Consider the following 22679-nt stretch of genomic DNA (forward strand, 5'->3'; position numbering starts at 1 on the left):
CTCTAGAGGCCAAAATAAACAAGACACGAAAAGGAAATAACAGCGGCCTCTAGAGGCCAAAACAGTCCAAGTCCTAACAGGACCCCCCCCTCTAGGAGCGTCTCCTGACGTTCCCAGGGCGATCCGGATGGGCCGAATGGAAGTCCCGACACAGTTCTTTATCTAGGACATCCCGAGCAGGAACCCAGCAGCGCTCCTCAGGACCATAGCCCTCCCAGTCCACCAGGTATTGCAACCCGCCGCGGACCCGGTGGGAGTCAAGCAGGCGATGCACAGTGAACACAGTCTGCCCCTGGAAGATGCGGGGGGGTGGGGGGTTCCTAGGGGCAGGGGCATACGTAGACGTCAGTACGGGCTGCAACAGGGAAACATGGAAAGTGGGGTTGATCCTCAGAGTCCGGGGCAACTGGAGCCGGTAGGAGACAGGGTTCACCCTGCGCACCACCTTGAAGGGGCCAATGTAGTGAGGAGCAAGCTTGCGGTTCTCCACCCGCAGCGGAAGGTCCTTAGTGGACAGCCAAACCTGCTGCCCAGGGCGGAAAGCGTGTGCAGGTCTTCTATGGCGGTTGGCCTGAGTCTGGTTGGTTCTGGAGGTCTGTATGAGGGTCTTCCTGACCTTGCTCCAGGTTTTGCGACACCGTCTCACATATTGGTTGACCGAGGGCACCCCTGCGTCCTCCTCCTGGTCCGGGAACAGAGGTGGCTGGAACCCGAATTGGCACTGGAATGGCGACAGCTTGGTGGCCGATGACTGCAGGGTGTTGTGGGCGTACTCTGCCCATGGCAGCCAGGTGCTCCATGATGTCGGGTTATCCATAGCCAGGCCTCGCAGGGTGGTTTCCAGGTCCTGGTTGAGCCTCTCCGTCTGACCATTGGACTGTGGGTGAAACCCAGAGGAGAGGCTGGCAGTGGCTCCGATGACCTTGCAGAACCCGTGCCACACTCGGGAGGAGAACTGGGGCCCTCGGTCTGAGACGATGTCCTGTGGAAGACCAAAGACTCGGAAGACATGATTAAATATAAGTTTCGCTGTTTCAAGAGCAGAGGGGAGTTTGCACAGAGGTATGAAGCGGCAGGCCTTGGAGAATCTGTCAACAATGACCAAAATGACCATGTTACCTTGTGACTCAGGGAGACCCGTGATGAAGTCGACTGCCACGTGGGACCAGGGACGCCGGGGAATGGTCAGAGGATGCAGGAGACCCTGGGGACGCTGTCGTGGGTTCTTGGTTCTGGTGCAAACCTCACAGGACAGGACAAATGACCTTACTTCCTGCTCCATGTTAGGCCACCAGAAGCGTCTTTTCAGGAAGTCCAGGGTCCTCCGAGCTCCCGGGTGGGCGGTGAGAGGGGAAGAGTGACCCCACTGGAGAACCTTGGCCCGGGCTTGATGTGGGACGTACAAGAGGCCCGGTGGCCCCGTCCCAGGACCGGGGTCCTGGCGTTGGGCTCGTCGAACAGCCTCCTCAATACCCCAGCGGACAGGGGCCACAATCCGGGACACCGGGATAATAGGCCCGACTTCATTCTCCCTGTTAGTGGCAGAGAACAGCCTGGACAGTGCGTCAGGTTTGGTGTTCTTGGAGCCGGGACGGTACGAGAGGGTGAAGTCAAACCGACTGAAAAACAGGGCCCACCTAGCCTGTCGAGGGTTCAGTCTCTTGGCTTGCTGGAGGTACTCCAGGTTCTTGTGGTCAGTCCAAACCAGGAATGGATGTTGCGCTCCCTCCAGCCAGTGCCTCCACTCCTCAAGGGCCAGTTTGACCGCTAGCAGTTCTCGATCCCCCACATCGTACCGGGACTCCGCAGGACTCAGGCGGTGGGAGAAGTAAGCGCAGGGGTGCAGCTTTCCTTCCGAACGTTGAGAGAGTACCGCGCCGACACCACTGTCCGAGGCGTCCACCTCCACGATGAATGGTTGGGAGGTGTCCGGGAGGACCAGAATGGGTGCCGTGCAGAAGCGGGCCTTGAGGTCTTTGAACGCCTTTTCTGCCTGAGGAGACCAGCCATAAGATCCACCTGTCCCTTTGGTGAGGTCTGACATGGGTGCTGCCACAGAACTGAAGTTCCTGATGAACTTGCGGTAGAAGTTAGCAAATCCTAAGAACCGCTGAACCTCCTTAACGGACTTGGGAGTAGGCCAGTCCCGGACGGCCAGGGTCTTGGCAGGGTCCATTTGGAGTTGGCCTGTTCGGACAATAAATCCCAGAAAGGAGACCTCGGGAACATGAAATTCGCATTTCTGGGCCTTGGCGAACAGATTGTTCTGTAGCAGCCTCTGGAGAACCTGGCGGACATGGTGGCGGTGCTCCTGCACGGTCTTGGAAAAGATAAGGATGTCATCGAGGTAGACAAAGACGTACAGGTTAATCATGTCCCTTAAGACGTCGTTGATTAGGGCCTGAAAAACAGCTGGTGCGTTGGTGAGTCCAAAGGGCATCACCTGGTATTCGTAGTGCCCAGACGGGGTGTTAAAGGCAGTCTTCCACTCGTCTCCCTGTCGGATACGGATGAGGTGGTATGCGTTCCGTAGGTCCAACTTGGTGAAGACGGTGGCGCCTTGGAGCAGGTCGAAAGCAGTGGACATCAGCGGAAGGGGATATCGGTTGCGCACAGTGATCTTGTTCAGGCCCCTGTAGTCAATACATGGTCAAAGCCCCCCATCCTTCTTGCCGACAAAGAAGAAGCCGGCACCAGCAGGTGAGGTGGAGGGTCGAATGAACCCAGAGACCAGGGCGTCCTTGAGGTATTCCTCCATGGCCTTGCGTTCTGGCTGAGAGAGGGAAAACAGTCTGCCACGAGGAGGGGTAGTCCCAGGGAGCAAGTCGATGGCACAGTCGTAGGCCCGGTGCGGAGGAAGAACGGCGGCCCTGCTCTTGCTGAATACCTCCTTGAGATCCCAGTACTCTGTGGGAACTTGAGATAACTCGGTGAGATCAGGGGGCTCGGCAGGAGACACAGGAGAGCTAGAGAGCAGACAAGAGGCATGGCATGCAGGGCCCCATTCCACAACCTGGCTTGTTACCCAGTCTATGCGAGGGTTGTGGCGAGTAAGCCAAGGAAGGCCTAGAATAACTGGGAACTCAGGTGAAGGAATCAGGTGCAGGGATATTTCTTCCTTGTGACCTTGAGACTGGAGGAAGACTGGAGAAGTAACTTGGGTGACTCTTCCATCACCTAACGCTTGGCCATCGAGGGCAGACACAGACAGTGGGACTTCAAGAGGTGCAGTCGGAATATTGATGCTTTGGGCGAAGTGAATATCCATAAAATTCCCAGCCGCCCCTGAGTCTATCAAAGCTTGACAAGAGTGGACAGACTCACCCCAGGAGATGGAGACCGGGATGTAGATTCCTTGGCCAGGGAGTCCGGGAGAGAGGGTAGGCCCCGTCACAACCCTCCCTCGGCTGGACGGGGCGGTCCTTTTCCCAAGAGTTCGGGACATGATGCTCGGAAGTGACCAGGCTTGCCACAGTAGATGCAGCACTTGTCCCTCCTTCTGCGCTCCCTCTCAGATGCGGAGAGGCGAGTACGACCCACTTGCATGGGTTCTGGACAGTCACTGAAGGAGGTAGACGGTCTCCAGGTAGAGGTAGGGAGGCTGGGGGGGCTCAAGGCTTGGTGGCGTTCTCTCATCCTGTTGTCCAGACGAATAGCATGTGAGATGAGGGTTTCGAGGTCACTTGGGCATCCAATAGAGGCCAGACCGTCCTTGATGGGGTCAGACAGACCATGGTGGAAGGCTGACACCAGGGCAGTCTCGTTCCATCCACTTACTGCTGCGAGTGTTCGGAACGAGATGGCGTAATCTGCGACGCTTCCTCCTTGCCGGATGGACATGAGCTTTCGGGCTGCGTCGGTACTGATGTCTGCCTGATCGAAGACCCGAAGCATCTCTTCAGAAAACAGCTGGAAATCAAAGCACTCAGGTCCCTGTCTTTGCCAGATAGCAGTAGCCCAGGCTCGCGCCTTACCAGCTAATAAGGTGATCACAAAGGCAATCTTGCGGCGATCCGTAGTGTAGGTGGTAGGCTGAAGCTCAAAGGTGAGTTGACACTGGGTAAGGAACTCTCGGCACTCACTGTGCTTGCCGTCATACCTCTGTGGTGCAGGAAGGCTGGGTTCGCGAGGTGAAGAAGGCAGCATGGCAGGAGGCACTGGAGCGGGAGCTGGATCAGGAGCAGGAGATGCAGGCAGAGATGTCAGCTGTGCCAGGGTTTTCCCAATTTGCTGAAGCAGTTCCTCGTGGCGAGCAAGGGCCTCACGTTGGCTGGTGAGCGTACATCCATGAGCGTCCATGGTCGCTCCGAAGCGTGTCAAAGCTGCCATAATTCCCTGAAGGTTGGCCGGGTAGAAGCAGCCTCTGCTGAGTCGGTCATGACGGAGTCTTTCTGTTAGGGTTTTGCTGGGATTCGAACCTGGTTCGTTGGTGTGATGATCCAGCAAACCCCCACTAGGCCACCAGGGGAATGACTCAAATGCAGAGGCGTGAGGCGGAAGTAGAAAAAGTAACAAAAGGTTTATTTATACTATGTACACTATATACAATCCAGGGCAAAACAAAAAAAACAAAAACAAAGAGTATAATACAAAAAGAAAAAGGCAAAAATGCAAAAGCTCAGAAGATCCACAAAACACAGTACAAAGGAAACTGGAGATAAACATAACAGCACAAAGACTCCGTGACAAGAGGACTGAACTCAGGGGTATAAATACACAAACTAATTAAGGACACAGGTGAAGATAATTAGGACTAACAGGCAATTAACAAAAACACAAAACACAGGAACAGTGGCGGCCTCTAGAGGCCAAAATAAACAAGACACAAAAAGGAAATAACAGCGGCCTCTAGAGGCCAAAACAGTCCAAGTCCTAACAGGTTAGCGCTGTCGCCTCACAGCAAGAAGGTCCGGGTTCGAGCCCCGTGGCCGATGAGGGCCTTTCTGTGCAGAGTTTGCATGTTCTCCCCGTGTCTGCGTGGGTTTCCTCCGGGTGCTCCGGTTTCCCCCACAGTCCAAAGACATGCAGGTTAGGCTAACTGGTGCCTCTAAATTGACCGTAGGTGTGAATGTGAGTGTGAATGGTTGTCTGTGTCTATGTGTCAGCCCTGTGATGACCTGGCGACTTGTCCAGGGTGTACCCCGCCTTTCGCCCGTAGTCAGCTGAGATAGGCTTCAGCTTGCCTGCGACCCTGTAGAAGGATAAAGCGGCTACAGATAATGAGATGAGATGAGATTATTATTATTATTATTATTACCAGGGCTAAATGGTAAATTTGCAAACATAAATCCTTTTTGTCTGTGAAGATTCTCAATCATCCAGGTCATAGTAAACTGTGGGTGGTAGAAATGGGCAACTGGACTTGCTTGAAGATTCTTGAAAACGTTTCACCTCACGTCCGAAAGGCTTCCTCAGTTCTGTCTGACTAGAGGATAAATATCTGATATTCCCTATTAGTCAGACAGAACTGAGGAAGCCTTTCGGACGAGAGGTGAAACGTTTTCAAGAATCTTCAAGCAAGTCCAGTTGCCCATTTCTACCACCCACAGTTTATAAATCCTTTTTAACTGTTAATCAAACTAATTTCTGATGCATTTCTAATGACAGTGACAGATGCTACACTTGAGTGTTTTAAACCTTAATCCTGCACAATAAAATTGATTCAAATAAATATGATACGATGTAAATACAAGAACTGAACGGCAGCTCAAAAGGATGCGGAGGTTGGCTTCATGTTTCTTGGAGGAAGTCTGTGCTGTTATCACAGAAAACAATGTTTTCAACGTGTTCAGCAAGTTCAACAATACTATAGTATCATGAAAAACAGACATACAACCCAGACAATCACACATTTGGAAATCATCGTAACGGCAGGTGTGAGAGTAAATTAACAGGAAGTGAAAGAATGAATGCAAGTGATGACAATCATATTTACAAACAGCACTCACTTTAAACACAATCACTTTAATCTACAGTAAAGAACAAGGATAAAATGAAGGCTTTCAGCTTCATATCAGGACATGAGTTTGGAGTAGGGATGGCGAAAACAAAAAAATCTTGACCGACCACCGAGCCTCATTTGCCGGTTAAAGTCGGTTAACCTATGAGTTTAAACAGGGATGTAAATGGCGCGCCTTTATCACGGCTCGTGCAGATCCGATTTTTTTTTTTTGGGGGGGGGGGCGTTGGAGTGTCTGAATAATTTCATCAGAGTAAATTCTGTATTAAAATTACTACATAAGCAAATGCCGTTACAGTCCATGAAAAAAACGTGAAAAAGTCGGCATCTGTGCCTTTAGTTTGTGTGGAGAGATATGATCTGCAATAACATGCATTGTTGGCTACAGACCAAAAAATACTTTCAGAATGCACTGGCCAAGGCAGGACTAAACTTGATGTGCCTTCTAATAATAATTAATTTGTAAGCTAAAAAGCCTGTGTCTACACTTTTTTCTTTCGCCGAGTGGCAGCTGTGTTCAACTGGGGCGGGACATGACTGAATGGGTGTTTCTGATTTGTCAGCTGTCTTTAACTGGGGCGGGAGGGCGGGACATGACTGAATGGGTGTTTCTGATTTGTCAGCTGTCTTTGACTGGGGCGGGACATGACTGAATGGGTGTTTCTGATTTGTCAGCTGTCGTCCTTACACCGCATGGCATGGCCCAAGCGTTTACAACACAGAATTCCAGGTTCTCCGCTCCAAAATCGGCAGCTTCAAAACGATTGATTTTTTTTTTTCACCGACAACCAAAAAAAAATTAACCTGTTGACGTTGATTCGGTCAGCCACCGGTCAAACGGTAATCGGTTAACATCCCTAGTTTGGAGTTTTACTCTCTGCAATAATTGTGCACATAAAGTCTGAAAAATTCCGAGTCTCCTTCAGCTTTGCCTCACAGACACAAACATTCAAAACATGCTCTGATCATTTTCCTCAAAATTTGTCCAAACATGAGCCCAGTGCACGCTGTTCTTTTTTCTTGTTCCGGATTCACATTCACTGTGTTTTTGCTGCTCAGAGAGATGATAATAATAATAATGGGGGGGTGGCACGGTGGTGTAGTGGTTAGCGCTGTTGCCTCACAGCAAGAAGGTCCGGGTTCGAGCCCCGTGGCCAGCGAGGGCCTTTCTGTGCGGAGTTTGCATGTTCTCCCCGTGTCCGTGTGGGTTTCCTCCAGGTGCTCCGGTTTCCCCCCACAGTCCAAAGACATGCAGCTTAGGTTAACTGGTGACTATAAATTGACCGTAGGTGTGAATGTGAGTGTGAATGGTTGTCTGTGTCTATGTGTCAGCCCTGTGATGACCTGGCGACTTGTCCAGGGTGTACCCCGCCTTTCGCCCGTAGTCAGCTGGGATTGGATCCAGCTTGCCTGCGACCCTGTAGAACAGGATAAAGCGGCTACAGATAATGAGATGAGATGAGAGAATAATAATAATAATAATAATAATAATAATAGTCATCAGGAGATGACATACCACCCCCAATGAAACCCCACTCCATTCATTCATTATCTCTAGCCGCTTTATCCTTCTACAGGGTCGCAGGCAAGCTGGAGCCTATCCCAGCTGACTACAGGCGAAAGGCGGGATACACCCTGGACAAGTCGCCAGGTCATCACAGGGCTGACACATAGACACAGACAACCATTCACACTCACACCTACGGTCAATTTAGAGTCACCAGTTAACCTAACCTGCATGTCTTTGGACTGTGGGGGAAACCGGAGCACCCAGAGGAAACCCACGCGGACACGGGGAGAACATGCAAACTCCACACAGAAAGGCCCTCGCCGGCCCCGGGGCTCGAACCCAGGACCTTCTTGCTATGAGGCGACAGCGCTAACCACTACACCACCGTGCCGCCCAACCCCACTCCAAATTTTCCTAAGTTGAATTGGTTGCCATCGAAATACAAAAAATAAAAATAAAAATCACAGAAATCCCAAAATGTCAAAAGGCACAACTCGTCTAGTCACTTAACATAACTATCAGGTTTCATGAAAAAAATTCCTAAAAGTTTTTGAGTTATGCTCTGGAAACTAAAATGTTTACAGACAGACAGAGCAATAGCTATATCCCCCGGCATTATATGCTGGAGGGATAAAAATGAACAGAAAAACAAATGATTCCTTCAGTGCTGGGGCGTCTCTCATGCACTGCATTTTGTACAATATGGAAACTCAAATTACAATTTCTGCCTGTGTTTTTGCTCCTCCTGCTATCACAAAGTGCTTGTACAGAGGACTTGCTGAACAGCTGACTGGCTGATGGCGGCTATGATCATAAATCCAACTACAGTCTGCCAAATATCAGCTCAATCTGACTTAGAGTTTCTGATCAACTTTATTTACTTTTTTAAATGTATTTTATTTTATTTAAATTTTATTGAATCACACTCGGGCGGCACGGTGGTGTAGTGGTTAGCGCTGTCGCTTCACAGCAAGAAGGTCCTGGGTTCGAGCCCCGGGGCCGGCGAGGGCCTTTCTGTGTGGAGTTTGCATGTTCTCCCCGTGTCCGCGTGGGTTTCCTCCGGGTGCTCCGGTTTCCCCCACAGTCCAAAGACATGCAGGTTAGGTTAACTGGTGACTCTAAATTGACCGTAGGTGTGAATGAGAGTGTGAATGGTTGTCTGTGTCTATGTGTCAGCCCTGTGATGACCTGGCGACTTGTCCAGGGTGTACCCTGCCTTTCGCCCGTAGTCAGCTGGGATAGGCTCCAGCTTGCCTGCGACCCTGTAGAAGGATAAAGCGGCTAGAGATAATGAGATAATGAATGAATGAATCACACTCCCAATAGATGACCATGTTGACATTCTCAGAATTTTCTCCTAAACAATGTTCACCTTTCATGCAGATCCATACAAATATTCCTGAATTTCAGCTTTTTTTTTTTTAAAGTAAATTAAGCTCCACCCTGTGCGGTTTGATTGGCCAAAGTGTTTACAAACAACAAGTCTGAATGAGATATAGAACAATCCAAAGCATGCAAAGCAAAGAAAGATTAAGACAAAAGCAAAACTCACTGGTGGCATTGGTTAATCGGAAGGTGACCGACGTATCTGGAATGTCACAGACATTGCGGACGGACACCTGACATGTGTAGTTCGCAAAGTCTTGAGGCCTAAGGTTCTTCAGTTTTAGCACCTTTGTCTCACCCTGAAAAACACACACACAGTTTAAATTCATGCATGCTAAATTGACAATGCACTGCACAATTGAAAAGCATATAAAATGTATAAATTATAGTTTTATAGCTTTCTCCTGAACTGATCTTTTAAAGCTGCTAAAGTTTTTTTCTCTTTTTTTCAAAATGAGAACAGATTTTCTACAAACCAAAGACACCAAACAAGAAAGTTTCCTAATTTGAAAATAGTTATTAAACAGGTGCAGTTTATTTCATTTATAATAATAATAATAATAATAATAATAATAGCCCTGTGATGACCTGGTGACTTGTCCAGGGTGTACCCCGCCTTTCGCCCGTAGTCAGCTGGGATAGGCTCCAGCTTGCCTGCGACCCTGTAGAACAGGATAAAGCGGCTAGAGATAATGAGATGAGATGGGAATAATAATAATAATAATAATAGATCATAAAAAGATGCAGTTCATATAACACTCATTATTAGTGATGCAGTGCTTTAGTGATGCAGTGCTTGCAAAGCACAGCATCACTATTGTTCTTCTGCACGTTTCTTCTTCTTCTTATACTTATTCATCTTCCGTACAAATTTTGTCGTCGAATAACTCAATAACCATGCATCGCACACAGACAAGCAATATATCAAAACGTGCAGCTCAATCGGACTCGCTATGCTATTACTTTGTTCGTTAAATTTCCCATTCATTTCTATGGAATTAATTGCAAAACATATCACTTTTTCACACATCCGCTGTTCTGGCATGCTTTCACCTAGAGCCATGATTAAAACGTAGAGAAACTTCTCCTCTGTGGATCTACCATTCAACTTTTTTGCTAGGTTCTATACTTTTGGATCAGTCCCAGCTCAAACACCATGTGGGTACCTGGAGAAAATCAGGCTTTATAATGGGTGTCTATTGCGTTACACACCAGTGGCGCTCAGGAATTTAGGCAGCCTGAAAAAAAAAAGCTCAAACTTTCTCATTTAAACTGTGCTTTCAGCCACAATTCTCACTCTACACACATAGTTTTCTCAAAAGTAGTAGCCACACTTGTCCTGATTCACACAATGTGTCTATCTAAACGATAGGACTTAGTTTTTGAATGAGAAGCCTGAAAGTGAGGAGAGGACAGGCGCACTGCCCCATAGACTCCCATTATAAACGTGGCTGCGCTGTGACTGCAAAATCAGAAAAGTCACTCGTTTTTAACTCGCTCTAGTGACCTCATTTTTTACACTACAGACAAAAAAAATTACATCACTGTGTTCAGGAGAGCCTTGTGGCGCTCACTGTGAAAGAATTTTGTGAATATCTCCTTCCGTTTTCATGTAAATCCCCGTTGTTTGGAGGGTGCACTCTGAAGAAAAACTGCCCTTTTTGTGTGCCTGTCTGTCTCTGCTCGCAGCGCGCGGGTGGGGGAGGGACTGCTTGCTTTCTCACACACACACACACACACATACACACACAGGAGGGAGGGGCTGCTTCCTCTCAGAGAGACACGGGCTTGTAGCTTCATGGCAAGTCACACATTCACACAGTACAGCTCAGCTCCTGCAACTGTGACTGCTACGCGCACTGCATCACTCTCTCAATTTTCCATAGGGGAATTGTCTCTAGTTAATAATCATAATAATAAATTATTTAGTCAATAAAGTATTTGGTTATTATTATTATTATTATTATTATTATTAACAACAATAATTAATTAAAATAATAAAATATTTTAAAACATATTGTGGATACAGACTTGATTTCTGGAAATTCAACCCTCTTACTTATACAGCCCAAAGTTCTAGAAAGATATGTGTCAACACATGGTTTGGTTATGAAAAAAGATCTCAAACTTGTCACATGCCATGGTGTACCACTGATTTCATTATGCTAATAATAGAATATGGCACAACTGCAACTGTGTTTAGACAAAATCATCCACCAAAATCAGCAGCTCTTCTGATGATGACTGCACCAAAAGTAATTTATGGGTTTCACAGCAATGGGGATGAATGCTTATGCAATCACAACTTCTATTGTTTTTATTTACAAATAACTGTGAACAAAAATAGTTTCCACTCACTGTTGTGTAGATTAATTATTTTTGACCTATCTTTTTTGTATAGTTCCAGGTTGCAACACTACAAAAATTTAAGGGGTGGATGAATACTGATGTAATCCACTGTTCATTTTTTCCCTTGCTATGTATCATGGTAAACTCGCATAGTATATCAATATCATTGTATCTCAAAATAAAATCAGGCAGCACACCACTTGTGCCATGGTTTGTGATATGATCACTGACAACATGGTCATATGGCATATTGATAGCATGATGTTGCTTACTTTTTGAGAAAAAAAAATCATTCACACACTTGGAGGTTTTGTGAATATTAAATATCTCCCAGACTCCAACTCCATATGAATCACTGTCATTAAAATGATGCATTATAAAGTCCTTAATTCTCTTTCTCTTCCCACTTCTTTCTCACAAACTGGTCTTTAATGGTTTTTACATCATGTTCATCATTCATTTCCCAAGTCTCCTTGCTGCCTGACCCTGCAGAGACCACACCACACATGACTCAGTCATGACCCAATATCAGATTAATTTATTTATTCATTTTCAGCATTTGCTTTATCCTGGTCAGGGTCAAGGTGGATCCAGAGCCACTCCAGGAATACTGGGCATGTTTCTGGGAAGTGAATGGAAACCAGAGTACCCAAAGGAAACCCTTGAGGACACGGGAGACAGTAACCCAGCGAGGTGTCCATCATGCCTCCCACCTAAGATCACAGTTTTTGGTATGTTATCTATGCTTTTATCTGTCTTTGTTTTTACACAGAAGCAAGGGTTCCTCAGGGTTTCTTTGGAAGGTTAATGATTTCAATGGTTCTAGATTCATCAAGCTGTTCGACTTTTTTTTAACATGTTCTTGGTGGACAATCTAAAGAACTCTTCTGGCCAATGTGCCTTATTTCACCATTTTAAAGAAGATAGAAGAAAAACCTTCTTTTTAGGATAACACCTCAAATGGTACAAAACTCTATTTCAAAGGGGAACCTGCTTGTCCATGTGCCATCTCCACTGTTTTCATGCCCAGATTTCACTCCCTGAACACTATATTGCCTCAACAAATAACATGATGTTCTGTATGCATCAAATGCTGGAAAAGTATCACGAGCAGAACCGGCAGCTCCATATCATCTTTATCGACCTTGTCAAAGCTTTCGACAGTGTAGACAGAACACTCATGTGGAACATCTTGCTCAAGATTGGCATCCCGCCCAAAATCGTTAACATCATCAGAAGCTTCCATGATGGTATGCACGCCAAAGTCTGCATCAGTGGGGAGTTAACAGACCCCTTTGAGATTACCAGCGGTCTGAGGCAGGGATGTATCTTGGCACCAACCCTATTCATCCTGTTCTTCTCCTATGTTCTTTGTCATGCTCACAAGTCAATCCTGGACTTTGGCCTGGACATACGCCACAAGATGGGACAGCAAGCTGTTCAACCTGCACTGCCTTAAGTCTAAGTCCACTACAACGTCTAGGCTTAGTGACTTTCTATATGCTGACGATGCAGTGCTATGCACTTCCACCCAAGACTCTGTTCAAAACGCAGCCACAGCATTGCATGACTCATGCAAATCATGGAGCTTCAACATCAGTAAGCTCAAAACAGAATTCATGCATGCTCAGTGCTCCGAACCATCACCCGATCCTACTTGACAACTTCCAGTTGTAGAGAGCGCATAGCTTTACCTACCTTGGAGGAGAACTAGCAGATGACAGTGACCTCATGCCTGAAATCAGGAAACGGATAAGTCATGCTGTGTTCGCCTTTCACTCCCTCAACTCTAGATGCTGGAGCAGGGATGGCTTGTCCATTTCAACCAAGCTGAAGATGTATAACTCCATCATTCTTCCAACACTACTCTACAGAAGTGAAACCTGGCCGACACTCGCCAAGCAGTTCCACATTTTAGAGGTGTTCCATCAATGGTCCTTACATTGCTTGCTCAACATCAAGTAGTGGCATCACATCATGAACACTGAGGTCCTCAGGCATGCAAAATTAACCACTGTAGAGATGATCATCTGAGGCATTAGGCCCCGCTGGTTGGGCCATGTCTGCAGAATGGACGACACCCGGATGCCGAAGCAACTTCTCTTTGGTGAGTTAGTGCAGGGTTCAAGGCCAAGGGGTTAACTGAAGAAACGCTAGAAAGACTGTGTAAAAGATGACTTCAAGGCTTTTGGCTTCAACAAAGACTGGCATGATATTGCCCTTGACAGAAAGTCCTGGTGCTCCAACATCTGTCAGGGAAAAGTGCCCTCAGAATGCAACCTTGAAGATCGCCGGCAGGCCAGATGGGCAAGACAGCATAGGGGGGACCCCAATCGTCAAACCTGATGTGGATTATACTGGGTAGTGGGGGTGGCCAAACTAAAGAACTCTTCTGGCCAATGTGCCTTATTTCACCATTTTTAAAGAAGATAGAAGAAAAACCTTTCTAGGACAACTAACACCTCAAATAGTGCAAAACTCTATTTCAAAGGGGGACCTGCTTGTCCATGCACCATCTCCACTGTTTTCATGCCAAGATTTCACTCCCTGAACATCTTTAAACTAGTCTGCACCTGTTGTACAGATGCAGATAGTCTTGTACCTGAGCTCTGCAAGTTCTTTGCAAACATGCTTTTGGAACGGTTTCTGTAAACAAAGGAATGGGACTTTGAATAAATGCCTCTCCATATAAAGTTGTACTTATAACACACCACTGTTGCATTCTTGATTATGATTGGTTATTCCTAGTTTCCTTGCATCAAGTTCCTTGAGACACTTCCTGGTTTTGACTCATACTTGTTTTTCTAGTTCCATGATTACAGATGATCTTCATACTTATTGTTTTTCATAAATCAAAATTGTTTGCACTGCCAAACAGCTGTAGTATATGACTACATGCTCTTGGTCATGCTGTTGTTGGAAAATAATCATCTTTGGAGTGGCATCACATCACACTGACATCAATTTTTTTCACCATAACAACATAATCTGTGTTTTATTCCACACTAATTGCAGACAGGCAAAGAAGACAATGACAAGTTGCAGCATTTAGGAGTTCTGTTTGGATGACTACACACACACACACACACCAGACCAAACAAACTCAAGCCATGAGAATTTTCTTGCAACACACACACACACACACACACACACACACACACACACACACACACACACACACAAAACAAAAACAAACCCTTTTTCTTTGAAACTTTCCATTCAGCCTTAGTGTGCAATCATGAGCATCCGTTTAGCAGCTTATCAAAACAGCATTAATTTTTTTTTCTTGTTTCCCTTCTCATATAATTGTTTTTTAGAAAACAAAAACAAAAAAATGAGAGTTGCTGGAATGTTGTGTATGCATGTGGCCATCATGTACCTGTGTGTATAAAGGTTCATAGATGTCCACACCGTTGTCTTTGCTCTGTTCGATGGGAACATTGCCTCGTTTCCAGATAAAGCGAGCTGGAGGGTTGGAGTTGACGGTGCAGCGTAGGAACACCGTCTTCTCCTGGTAGTAGTTGCCTCTCACATCACTGATAGTCTGGTGGACTGTGAGGATGGGTTTATCCAAATCTACAGCAAACAAACAGAGAACATGATTAATAGTCTAGATTATTTCTTATTGACATCATAGGGGAATACAATGAATATCACACTGACCAGGGCTCTGTGATCGACTGAGTGGATGTGTATGGGTTTCTGTAGACATAGGGGTTTTTTTTCTTTTTTTTTATATAGCATCAGACAAAAGTCTGGCTATGTCTTCTAATTCAATGTTTTTTCTTTATTTTTATTAATTAAGAGACACTTCATGTCTTAAAGTAATGATGGATGTTGTTCCTCTTTACTTAGTTGAGCAGTTATTGACATAATATGAATTACTACAGTTGTGGAATAGGGCTATTTACTGCATTTTTATTATTTACTATTTACTCTTTGATTTCAAACACATTAAGAAGGCATGAAATTGTACTAATTAACTTTTGATGAGGCACATCTGTTAATTGAAAAGCATTCCAGCTGATTACCTCATGAAGCTGGTTAAGATAATGCTAATATTGTGCAAAGTGTCATCAAGGTAAATGCTGGCTACTTTGAAGAATCTAAAATATGAAATATATTTAGGTTTTTTAACACTGTATTTGTTTACCACATGATTCCATATGTTATTTCATAGTTTTGATGTCTTCAGTATTGTTTTACAATGTAGAAAAGTGTAAAAATACAGAAAAAACGATGAAAGAATAGGGGTGTACAAACTTTTGACTGGTACTGTATGTCATGTTGAATCTTATATATTGTGATGAAAAGGTGATGACATTATTTTCAAATTAAAATCTCAGTACTTTTAGATATTATGTTGTTATTTTTAACATGAACTGAAATCTGGTGATTTCCTGTGATGGTCTGTTATTTTCTTACAGGACTACTACTACTAAGTTATGGATTAATTACAAAAATCAAAATGTATCAGTTAGAATTTAAACTTGAAACTTGAAATAAACCATAAGTAAGCTTAAGAAAGTTAACACATTAATGATCTACTACACCATGCACCATGTTCAGAATGTCAATGTTGATAACTTACTGATCTCAGATGATAACTTACTGAACTCGACTTGCAACTGCCTATTCAGCCTCAGTTCTGAATGTCTATACTTAAAATCCATGACTGTTTATTAAGACGTTCATGTTGATCTCTGTGGACTGCATTTTTTTTTGTTGTTGTTGATGGTATGAATCGTGATTTATGCTTGTTGAATATTTAGACTATTTGAGTTCTGATTTTTTCCCCGTCTCTTGCCTGAAATTAGCTGGGATTGGCTCCAGCTTCCCCCATGACCCTGATGGATAAGCGGTATAGAAAATGGATGGATGGAGGGATTGATTGATGGATGGATGGCTGGATGGATGAATTTCTGATTTTTAAAAAAATTAACTAACTGTAAGTTTGTGTAAGAAATTCGGATCCTAATTTACAAGGCTGCTTGTGCATAGATCAATATAGTTCTTGAATCTTGAACAGAAACAGTCATCTTCTGGTCGTGTTTCCACTGATGTTTTGTTTTCCCAAACAAATTACCTTTTCATATGTTAACTGGTGGGCGGCACGGTGGTGTAGTGGTTAGCGCTGTCGCCTCACAGCAAGAAGGTCCGCGTTCGATCCCCGTGGCCGGCGAGGGCCTTTCTGTGTGGAGTTTGCATGTTCTCCCTGTGTCCGCGTGGGTTTCCTCCGGGTGCTCCGGTTTCTCCCACAGTCCAAAGACATGCAGGTTAGGTTAACTGGTGACTCTAAATTGACCGTAGGTGTGAATGTGAATGGTTGTCTGTGTCTATGTGTCAGCCCTGTGATGACCTGGCGACTTGTCCAGGGTGTACCCCGCCTTTCGCCCGTAGTCAGCTGGGATAGGCTCCAGCTTGCCTGCGACCCTGTAGAAGGATAAAGCGGCTAGAGATAATGAGATGAGATGTTAACTGGTCCATGAAAGAAAACTCCCATTTAAGCAATAACAGCAAAACAGGTGAAATGTTTAATTTAATTGCCACTCCCATATCAAGTTCAAGTTCAAGTCAACTTTATTATCAATAATGCCATATGTGCAGGACATACAGAGAATTGAAATTGCGTTTCCCTCTTATCTGCGGTGCAAACAGTAATAAACATGAAATATAAAATATAGGTAAAAGATATAAACTTTAAAAAAAGGGGTATATATACACACACAAACTAAAGCTATCTAAGAAAAGACAGTGGCAATCCAGAAAGTATAAATATGGCAAATGTGGCAGTGTGAACAGAATTAACAGTATAAATTTAAATGTGACGAATGACGATATAAACAGAACGAACAATGTAAACAGGAACAGCAGTCTGACAGTATAGCAGGGCAAAATAGCACAATATAAACAGAATTATCAGTATAAATATAAATAAATATGGCAGTATGAGCAGAATTTACAGCATAAGTATAAATATGGCAGATATGACAGTATACAGTAAACAGTATAGCAGTGAAGTCTATCAAAGATAAAAAGATGTATAAAGTGTAAACAGTGTTGTAAACAGTTTTTATATAGTGCAATTAAATAAAAAATATAATGTGTAAACAGTATTGTAAACAGTTTTTACATAGTGCAATTGAATTTCGTTAAAGTTCGTTAAAGTGGCTGGTGACATTTGGTTTGTGTATTTAAGGGAAGGGGGTACTGGCCGGGGAGGGAGTTCTCGCCCGGAGGCTTCTCATTCTCCTCCCAGAAGGCAGGAGGCTGAAGAAGTGGTGGTTGGGATGGGTGGAGTCACCCGCAATGCTGAGTGGTGTTAAGTCCTAGACAGCCCAGTTTCTGGATCAGCTGCTGGGGGATGATTGTGTTAAATGCTGAACTGACGGCTTGGTGGATGAAGCTGTCTCTCAGTCTGCTGGTTCTCGCCAGGAGGCTTCTCATTCTCCTCCCAGAAAGCAGGAGGCTGAAGAAGTGGTGGTTGGGATGGGTGGAGTCACCCACAATGCTGAGTGCTCTGCGGGCCAGGTGTGTGTTGTAAATATCCTGAAGGGAGGGTAGGGGGACACCGATGATCTTCTCAGCTGCTCTCACTATGTGCTGCAGGGTCTTCCGGCAGGATGTAGTACAGCTGCCGTACTACACAGTGATGCAGCTGGTCAGGATGCTCTCGGTGGTTCCGCGGTAGAAGGTGTGCATGATAGGGACTGGTGCTCTAGCTCTTTTCAGTCTGCGGAGGAAGTAGAGGCGCTGCTGAGCTTTCCTGGCCAGCGATGCGGTGTTGCTGCTCCAAGAGAGATCCTCGGTGAGGTACACACCCAGGAACTTGGTGCTGATCACTCTCCACAGCGGCACCATTGATGGTCAGTGGAGGATGCTGGCTGGAGGCTCTCCGGAAGTCGACAACCATCTCCTTCGTCTTCTCCACATTAAGAGAGAGATTGTTGTCTCTGCACCACGTGGCCAGTTGGCTCACCTCATCCCTGTAGTATGACTCATCATTGTTGTTAATGAGTCCCACCACAGTCATGTCATCCACAAACTTGATGAAGAGGTTGCTGTTGTGTGTTGGTGTGCAGTCGTGGGTCAGCAGGGTGAAGAGAAGGGGGCTGAACACAACCTTGGGGGGCCCCTGTGTTCAGTATGATGGTGCTGGATGTGTTGCTGCTGACCCGGACTGCCTGTGGTCTTCCAGTCAGGAAGTCCAGCAACCAGTTGCAGAGGGAGGTGTTAAGTCCTAGACAGTCCAGTTTCTGTATCAGCTGCTGGAGGTTGATTGTGTTAAATGCTGAACTAAAGTCTAAGAACAGGATCCGCATGTAAGAGTCCTTAGTGTCCAGGTGAGTGAGAGCTGAGTGAGAGCGGTGGAGATTGCATCATCAGTGGACCAATTGGCCCGATATGCAAATTGTTACGGGTCCATGGAGGGAGGAAGGATGGATTTGATGTGCTGCATGACTAACCGCTCGAAGCACTTCATAATGATGGGGGTCAGTGCCACAGGGCGGTAGTCATTGAAGCAGGATGGAGAGGCCTTCTTTGGAACAGGGATGATGGTGGTGCTCTTGAAGCAGGTGGGGACAACAGCTTGGCTCAGGGAGGTGTTGAAGATGTCTGTGAGGATATCTGTGAGCTCCTCTGCACAGTCCTTTAGCACACGACCTGGAATGTTGTCAGGTCCTACAGCTTTGCGGGTGTTGATCCTGGAGAGGGATCTCCTCACATTGGCTGGAGAAAGGGACAGCACCTGGTCATCTGGAAGGGGTGGTGTCTTCTGTGCAGGCATGCTGTTGTCGGCTTCAAACCTTCCAAAGAAGTTGTTTAGACTGTTCAGCAGAGTGATGTCCTTGTCACAGGTCTGTGGTTGAGATTTATAGTCCGTGATGGTCTGTTTCCCCTGCCACAGGCTCCTTGTGTCTCTGCTGTCAGTGAAATGATGGGTTATCCTGCTGCTGTACTGCCTCTTTGCTAGTCTGATGCCATGGGACAAGTTGGCTCTTGCTGATCTCAGACCAGCCTCATCACCTGCTCTGAAAGCAGCGTTCCGGGCTTTCAGTAACTGATAGACTTCCCCCATCAGCCATGGTTTCTGGTTGGCCCGTACTGTGATGGTCTTAATGTCCATGACATCATCAATGCATTTACTAATGTAGGCTGTAACAGTGTCTGAATACTCCTGGATGTTGATCTGTGGTTGTAAGTGGCTGCCTGCTTAAACATGTCCCAGTCTGTGATGTTAAAGCAGTCCTGAAGTGCTGAGGAAGCACCCTCTGGCCACACCCATACCTGCTTCTGGACCGGTCTGGTGACTTTGACCTTCGGCCTGTATGCTGGCATTAGCATAACAGTGATGTGGTCTGAAGCACCAAGATGGGGGAGGCCTTGTATGCTCTTCTCAGTGTCGTGTAAACCAGGTCCAGTGTGTTGTTTCCCCGTGTTGCAAAGTCAATGTGTTGATGTAACTGAGGAAACACTGTTTTGAGATTTGCATGGTTGAACTCTCCAGCTATGATGAGAAGTCCCTCTGGATGGGCTGTCTGTTGGTCACTGATGGTGCAGTACAGTTCACTCAGTGCCTTGTCCCTATCGTTGTTGTTGCAGCTGGGAGGAATGTTAACTGCAACAAGCAGGATGGCAGAAAACTCCCTTGGTAGATAGAAGGGCCGGCACTTGATGATCATAAACTCCACAAGGGGTGAACAGTGTCTGCAAACTACCTCAGCGTCCTGACACCAAGCATCCCTGATGTAAACACAGACCCCGCTGCCGCGGGTCTTGCCACCTTCAATGAGAGCTCTGTCTGCTCGGTAGCATGTTAGCTGGTCGAGCTGGATGGCGGAGTCCGGTATGCCATTGTTGAGCCATGTTTCCATAAACACAAAAACAGCACTCTCTCACAGCCTGCTGGGTCGCTCTCAAAAGGTGTATATAGTCCAGTTTGTTAATCAAGGAGCATGCATTAGCGAGTACGATGGACGGTATAGCCGGCTTGTGTGGATTAGCCATTAGCCTGGCCCAGATACCCCCACGCTTTCCCTGCTTCTGCCTCCTCTCGCACCACCTACAGCGCTTCCTCTGTGGGTGTGCAGCAGTAGTGGGGGTCGATGTCAAAGCGGGCCGACGGAGTAGGCCGAGATCATGTAGCTCCTTAGCATGTGCCGGGTTTAACTTACAGAAAAAAGTGTTGCCAATGTCAAAAAGAGTCCCACGGCCATATGCTGTGTTTGTGATATTGTACTTGTGTAGCTTCATTGCAACAGCTACTGAATGACAGAATAATTGAGGCAATTCAGAGGTGCAGTGATAAAGTGTGAAGAGAATGAGAAAGAGATGAAGTTGTGTGTGTGTGTGTTTGTGTGTGTGTGTATACATGTGCATGGGTATCCACAAGAGATAAAGCATGTGTATCCATGTTCATGCTCTCCAGAGCATGTGTGTAATTAATAAAAAAGAAAAAAATGCGTAGATGGAAATGAGCATGCAGTGAGGAGTTGTTCAAGCATGAGCAAAGATCTCACAGGGAAATACACACATGATCACAGAAAAATGGAACAAGACAAGCAAAGTCTAAATCTAAGGGAGGAGTAAAAGTGAGCGATAATAAACACCCTAAAGGATGACCTAAATTGCTTCTCCAAAGTGCCAGTTTTCGATTCAAGTCACACACTTCAGATGGTGGACAAAACTTGATTAGGTCAGTGGCATGAATGATATACAGTAGCTGTTGATATTGAGATTCATGCCATACTACCACAATGAGCAAATCAACTGATTCATAAATCACAGGAGATGGCCTGCATTTAACAAAAAAAAAAAAAAGAAGAGTGAGTGACAGACTGACTGGAATGAACAAGGAGAGAGACTGATTTGCTGGGTTTGAAAGATCAGGCTCTGGGTCATTTTTGGCGGCATGATCACATGACCCAAGTGAGCTCGAAAATGAGTCATTGCATATTGAATAGGCCATGAGAGTATCTTGAAGACAATGCAGAAGCACACAACACATTTGCACCTGCAGTGAATGCCAAAATGATTGACATATGAAGAAACTAGAACAGTTTTTTTTTATTATTGTTTTTTATTGCAAAAAAAAAATATATATATATATATAGATATATATATATATCATTTCATTATCTCTAGCCGCTTTATCCTGTTCTACAGGGTTGCAGGCAAGCTGGAGCCTATCCCAGCTGACTATGGGTGAAAGGCAGGGTACACCCTGAACAAGTCGCCAGGTCATCACAGGGCTGACACACAGACAACCATTCACACCTACAGTCAATTTATAGTCACCAGTTAACCTAACCTGCATGTCTTTGGACTGTGGGGGAAACCGGAGCACCCGGAGGAAACCCACACAGACACAGGGAGAACATGCAAACTCTGCACAGAAAGGCCCTTGCCGGCCACGGGGCTCGAACCTGGACCTTTTTGCTGTGAGGCGACAGTGCTAACCACTACACCACCGTGCCGCCCTCCAATTCTAACATGCGGATTGAAAAGAGAGATACCATACCGGATCGGTTGGGGCCCAGGTTAACAACAGCCGCCTCCAGTACTATTGGTCAACAGGATGCCGGTGGAAAGTATGCTACTATTGTGCCAAAACAGAGAAGGAGAAAGAGAGGGGGGAGGGGTGTTAGGAGAGAGCATGAAAGATGGAAGGGAAGGAGCTTAGAATTGAGGGTAGGAACACTGAATGTGGGAACATTGACTGGTAGAGCGAGAGAGTTAGCAGGTATGATGGAGAGAAGGAAGTTGGACATTTTGTGTGTGCAGGAGACGAGGTAGAAGGGAAGCAAGGCCAAGAACATTGGAGGTGGATGCAAGTTGTTTTGTTATGGAGTTGATGGAAAGAGAAATGGTGTTGGTATTGTTTTGAGGGGAGAGTTGGTCAACAATGTGATTGATGTGGAGAGGGTGTCAGACAGAGTGATAGGTATGAAGTTGGAGATTCAAGGAGTGGTAATCAATGTTGTGTGTGTGTGTGTGTATGCCGCACAGGTTGGATGTGAGAATGAAGAGAAAGAGTATTTCTGGGAAAAGATGGATGAAGTGGTAGAAAGTATACCGAGGAAGGAGGGTGTGCTGATAGGAGCAGATTTCAACGGACATGTTGGCGAGGGGCGGCACAGTGGTGTAGTGGTTAGCACTGTCACCTCACAGCAAGAAGGTCCTGGGTTCAAGCCCAGCGGCCGGCGAGGGCCTTTCTGTGTGGAGTTTGCATGCTCTCCCCGTGTCTGCATGGGTTTCCTCTGGGTGCTCCGGTTTCCCCCACAGTCCAATGGCATGCAGGTTAGGCTAATTGGTGGCTATAAATTAACCATAGGTGTGAATGTGAGCGTGAATGGTTGTCTGTTTCTATGTGTTAGCCCTGCAATGACCTGGTGACTTGTCCAGGGTGTACCCCACCTCTCGCCCATAGTCAGGTGGGATAGGCTCCAGCTTGCCTGCAACCCTGTAAGACAG

General features: G+C 45.9%; 1 protein-coding gene across 1 annotated transcript in view; it reads right to left on the reverse strand.

Moving 5' to 3' along the window:
- LOC132889128 (MAM domain-containing glycosylphosphatidylinositol anchor protein 1) overlaps positions 1 to 22679 on the reverse strand; it is a 700848-nt gene that overhangs the window by 312509 nt on the left and 365660 nt on the right. The window contains exons 5-6 of the mRNA XM_060925323.1: positions 14584 to 14780; positions 9022 to 9154 (exon numbers count right to left, since the gene is read on the reverse strand). Coding sequence (XP_060781306.1) covers positions 9022 to 9154; positions 14584 to 14780 — 330 coding nt within the window. The remainder of the gene's footprint in view (positions 1 to 9021; positions 9155 to 14583; positions 14781 to 22679) is intronic.

This window comes from Neoarius graeffei, chromosome 7 (genome assembly GCF_027579695.1).
Source record: "Neoarius graeffei isolate fNeoGra1 chromosome 7, fNeoGra1.pri, whole genome shotgun sequence".
Taxonomy (NCBI): domain Eukaryota; kingdom Metazoa; phylum Chordata; class Actinopteri; order Siluriformes; family Ariidae; genus Neoarius; species Neoarius graeffei.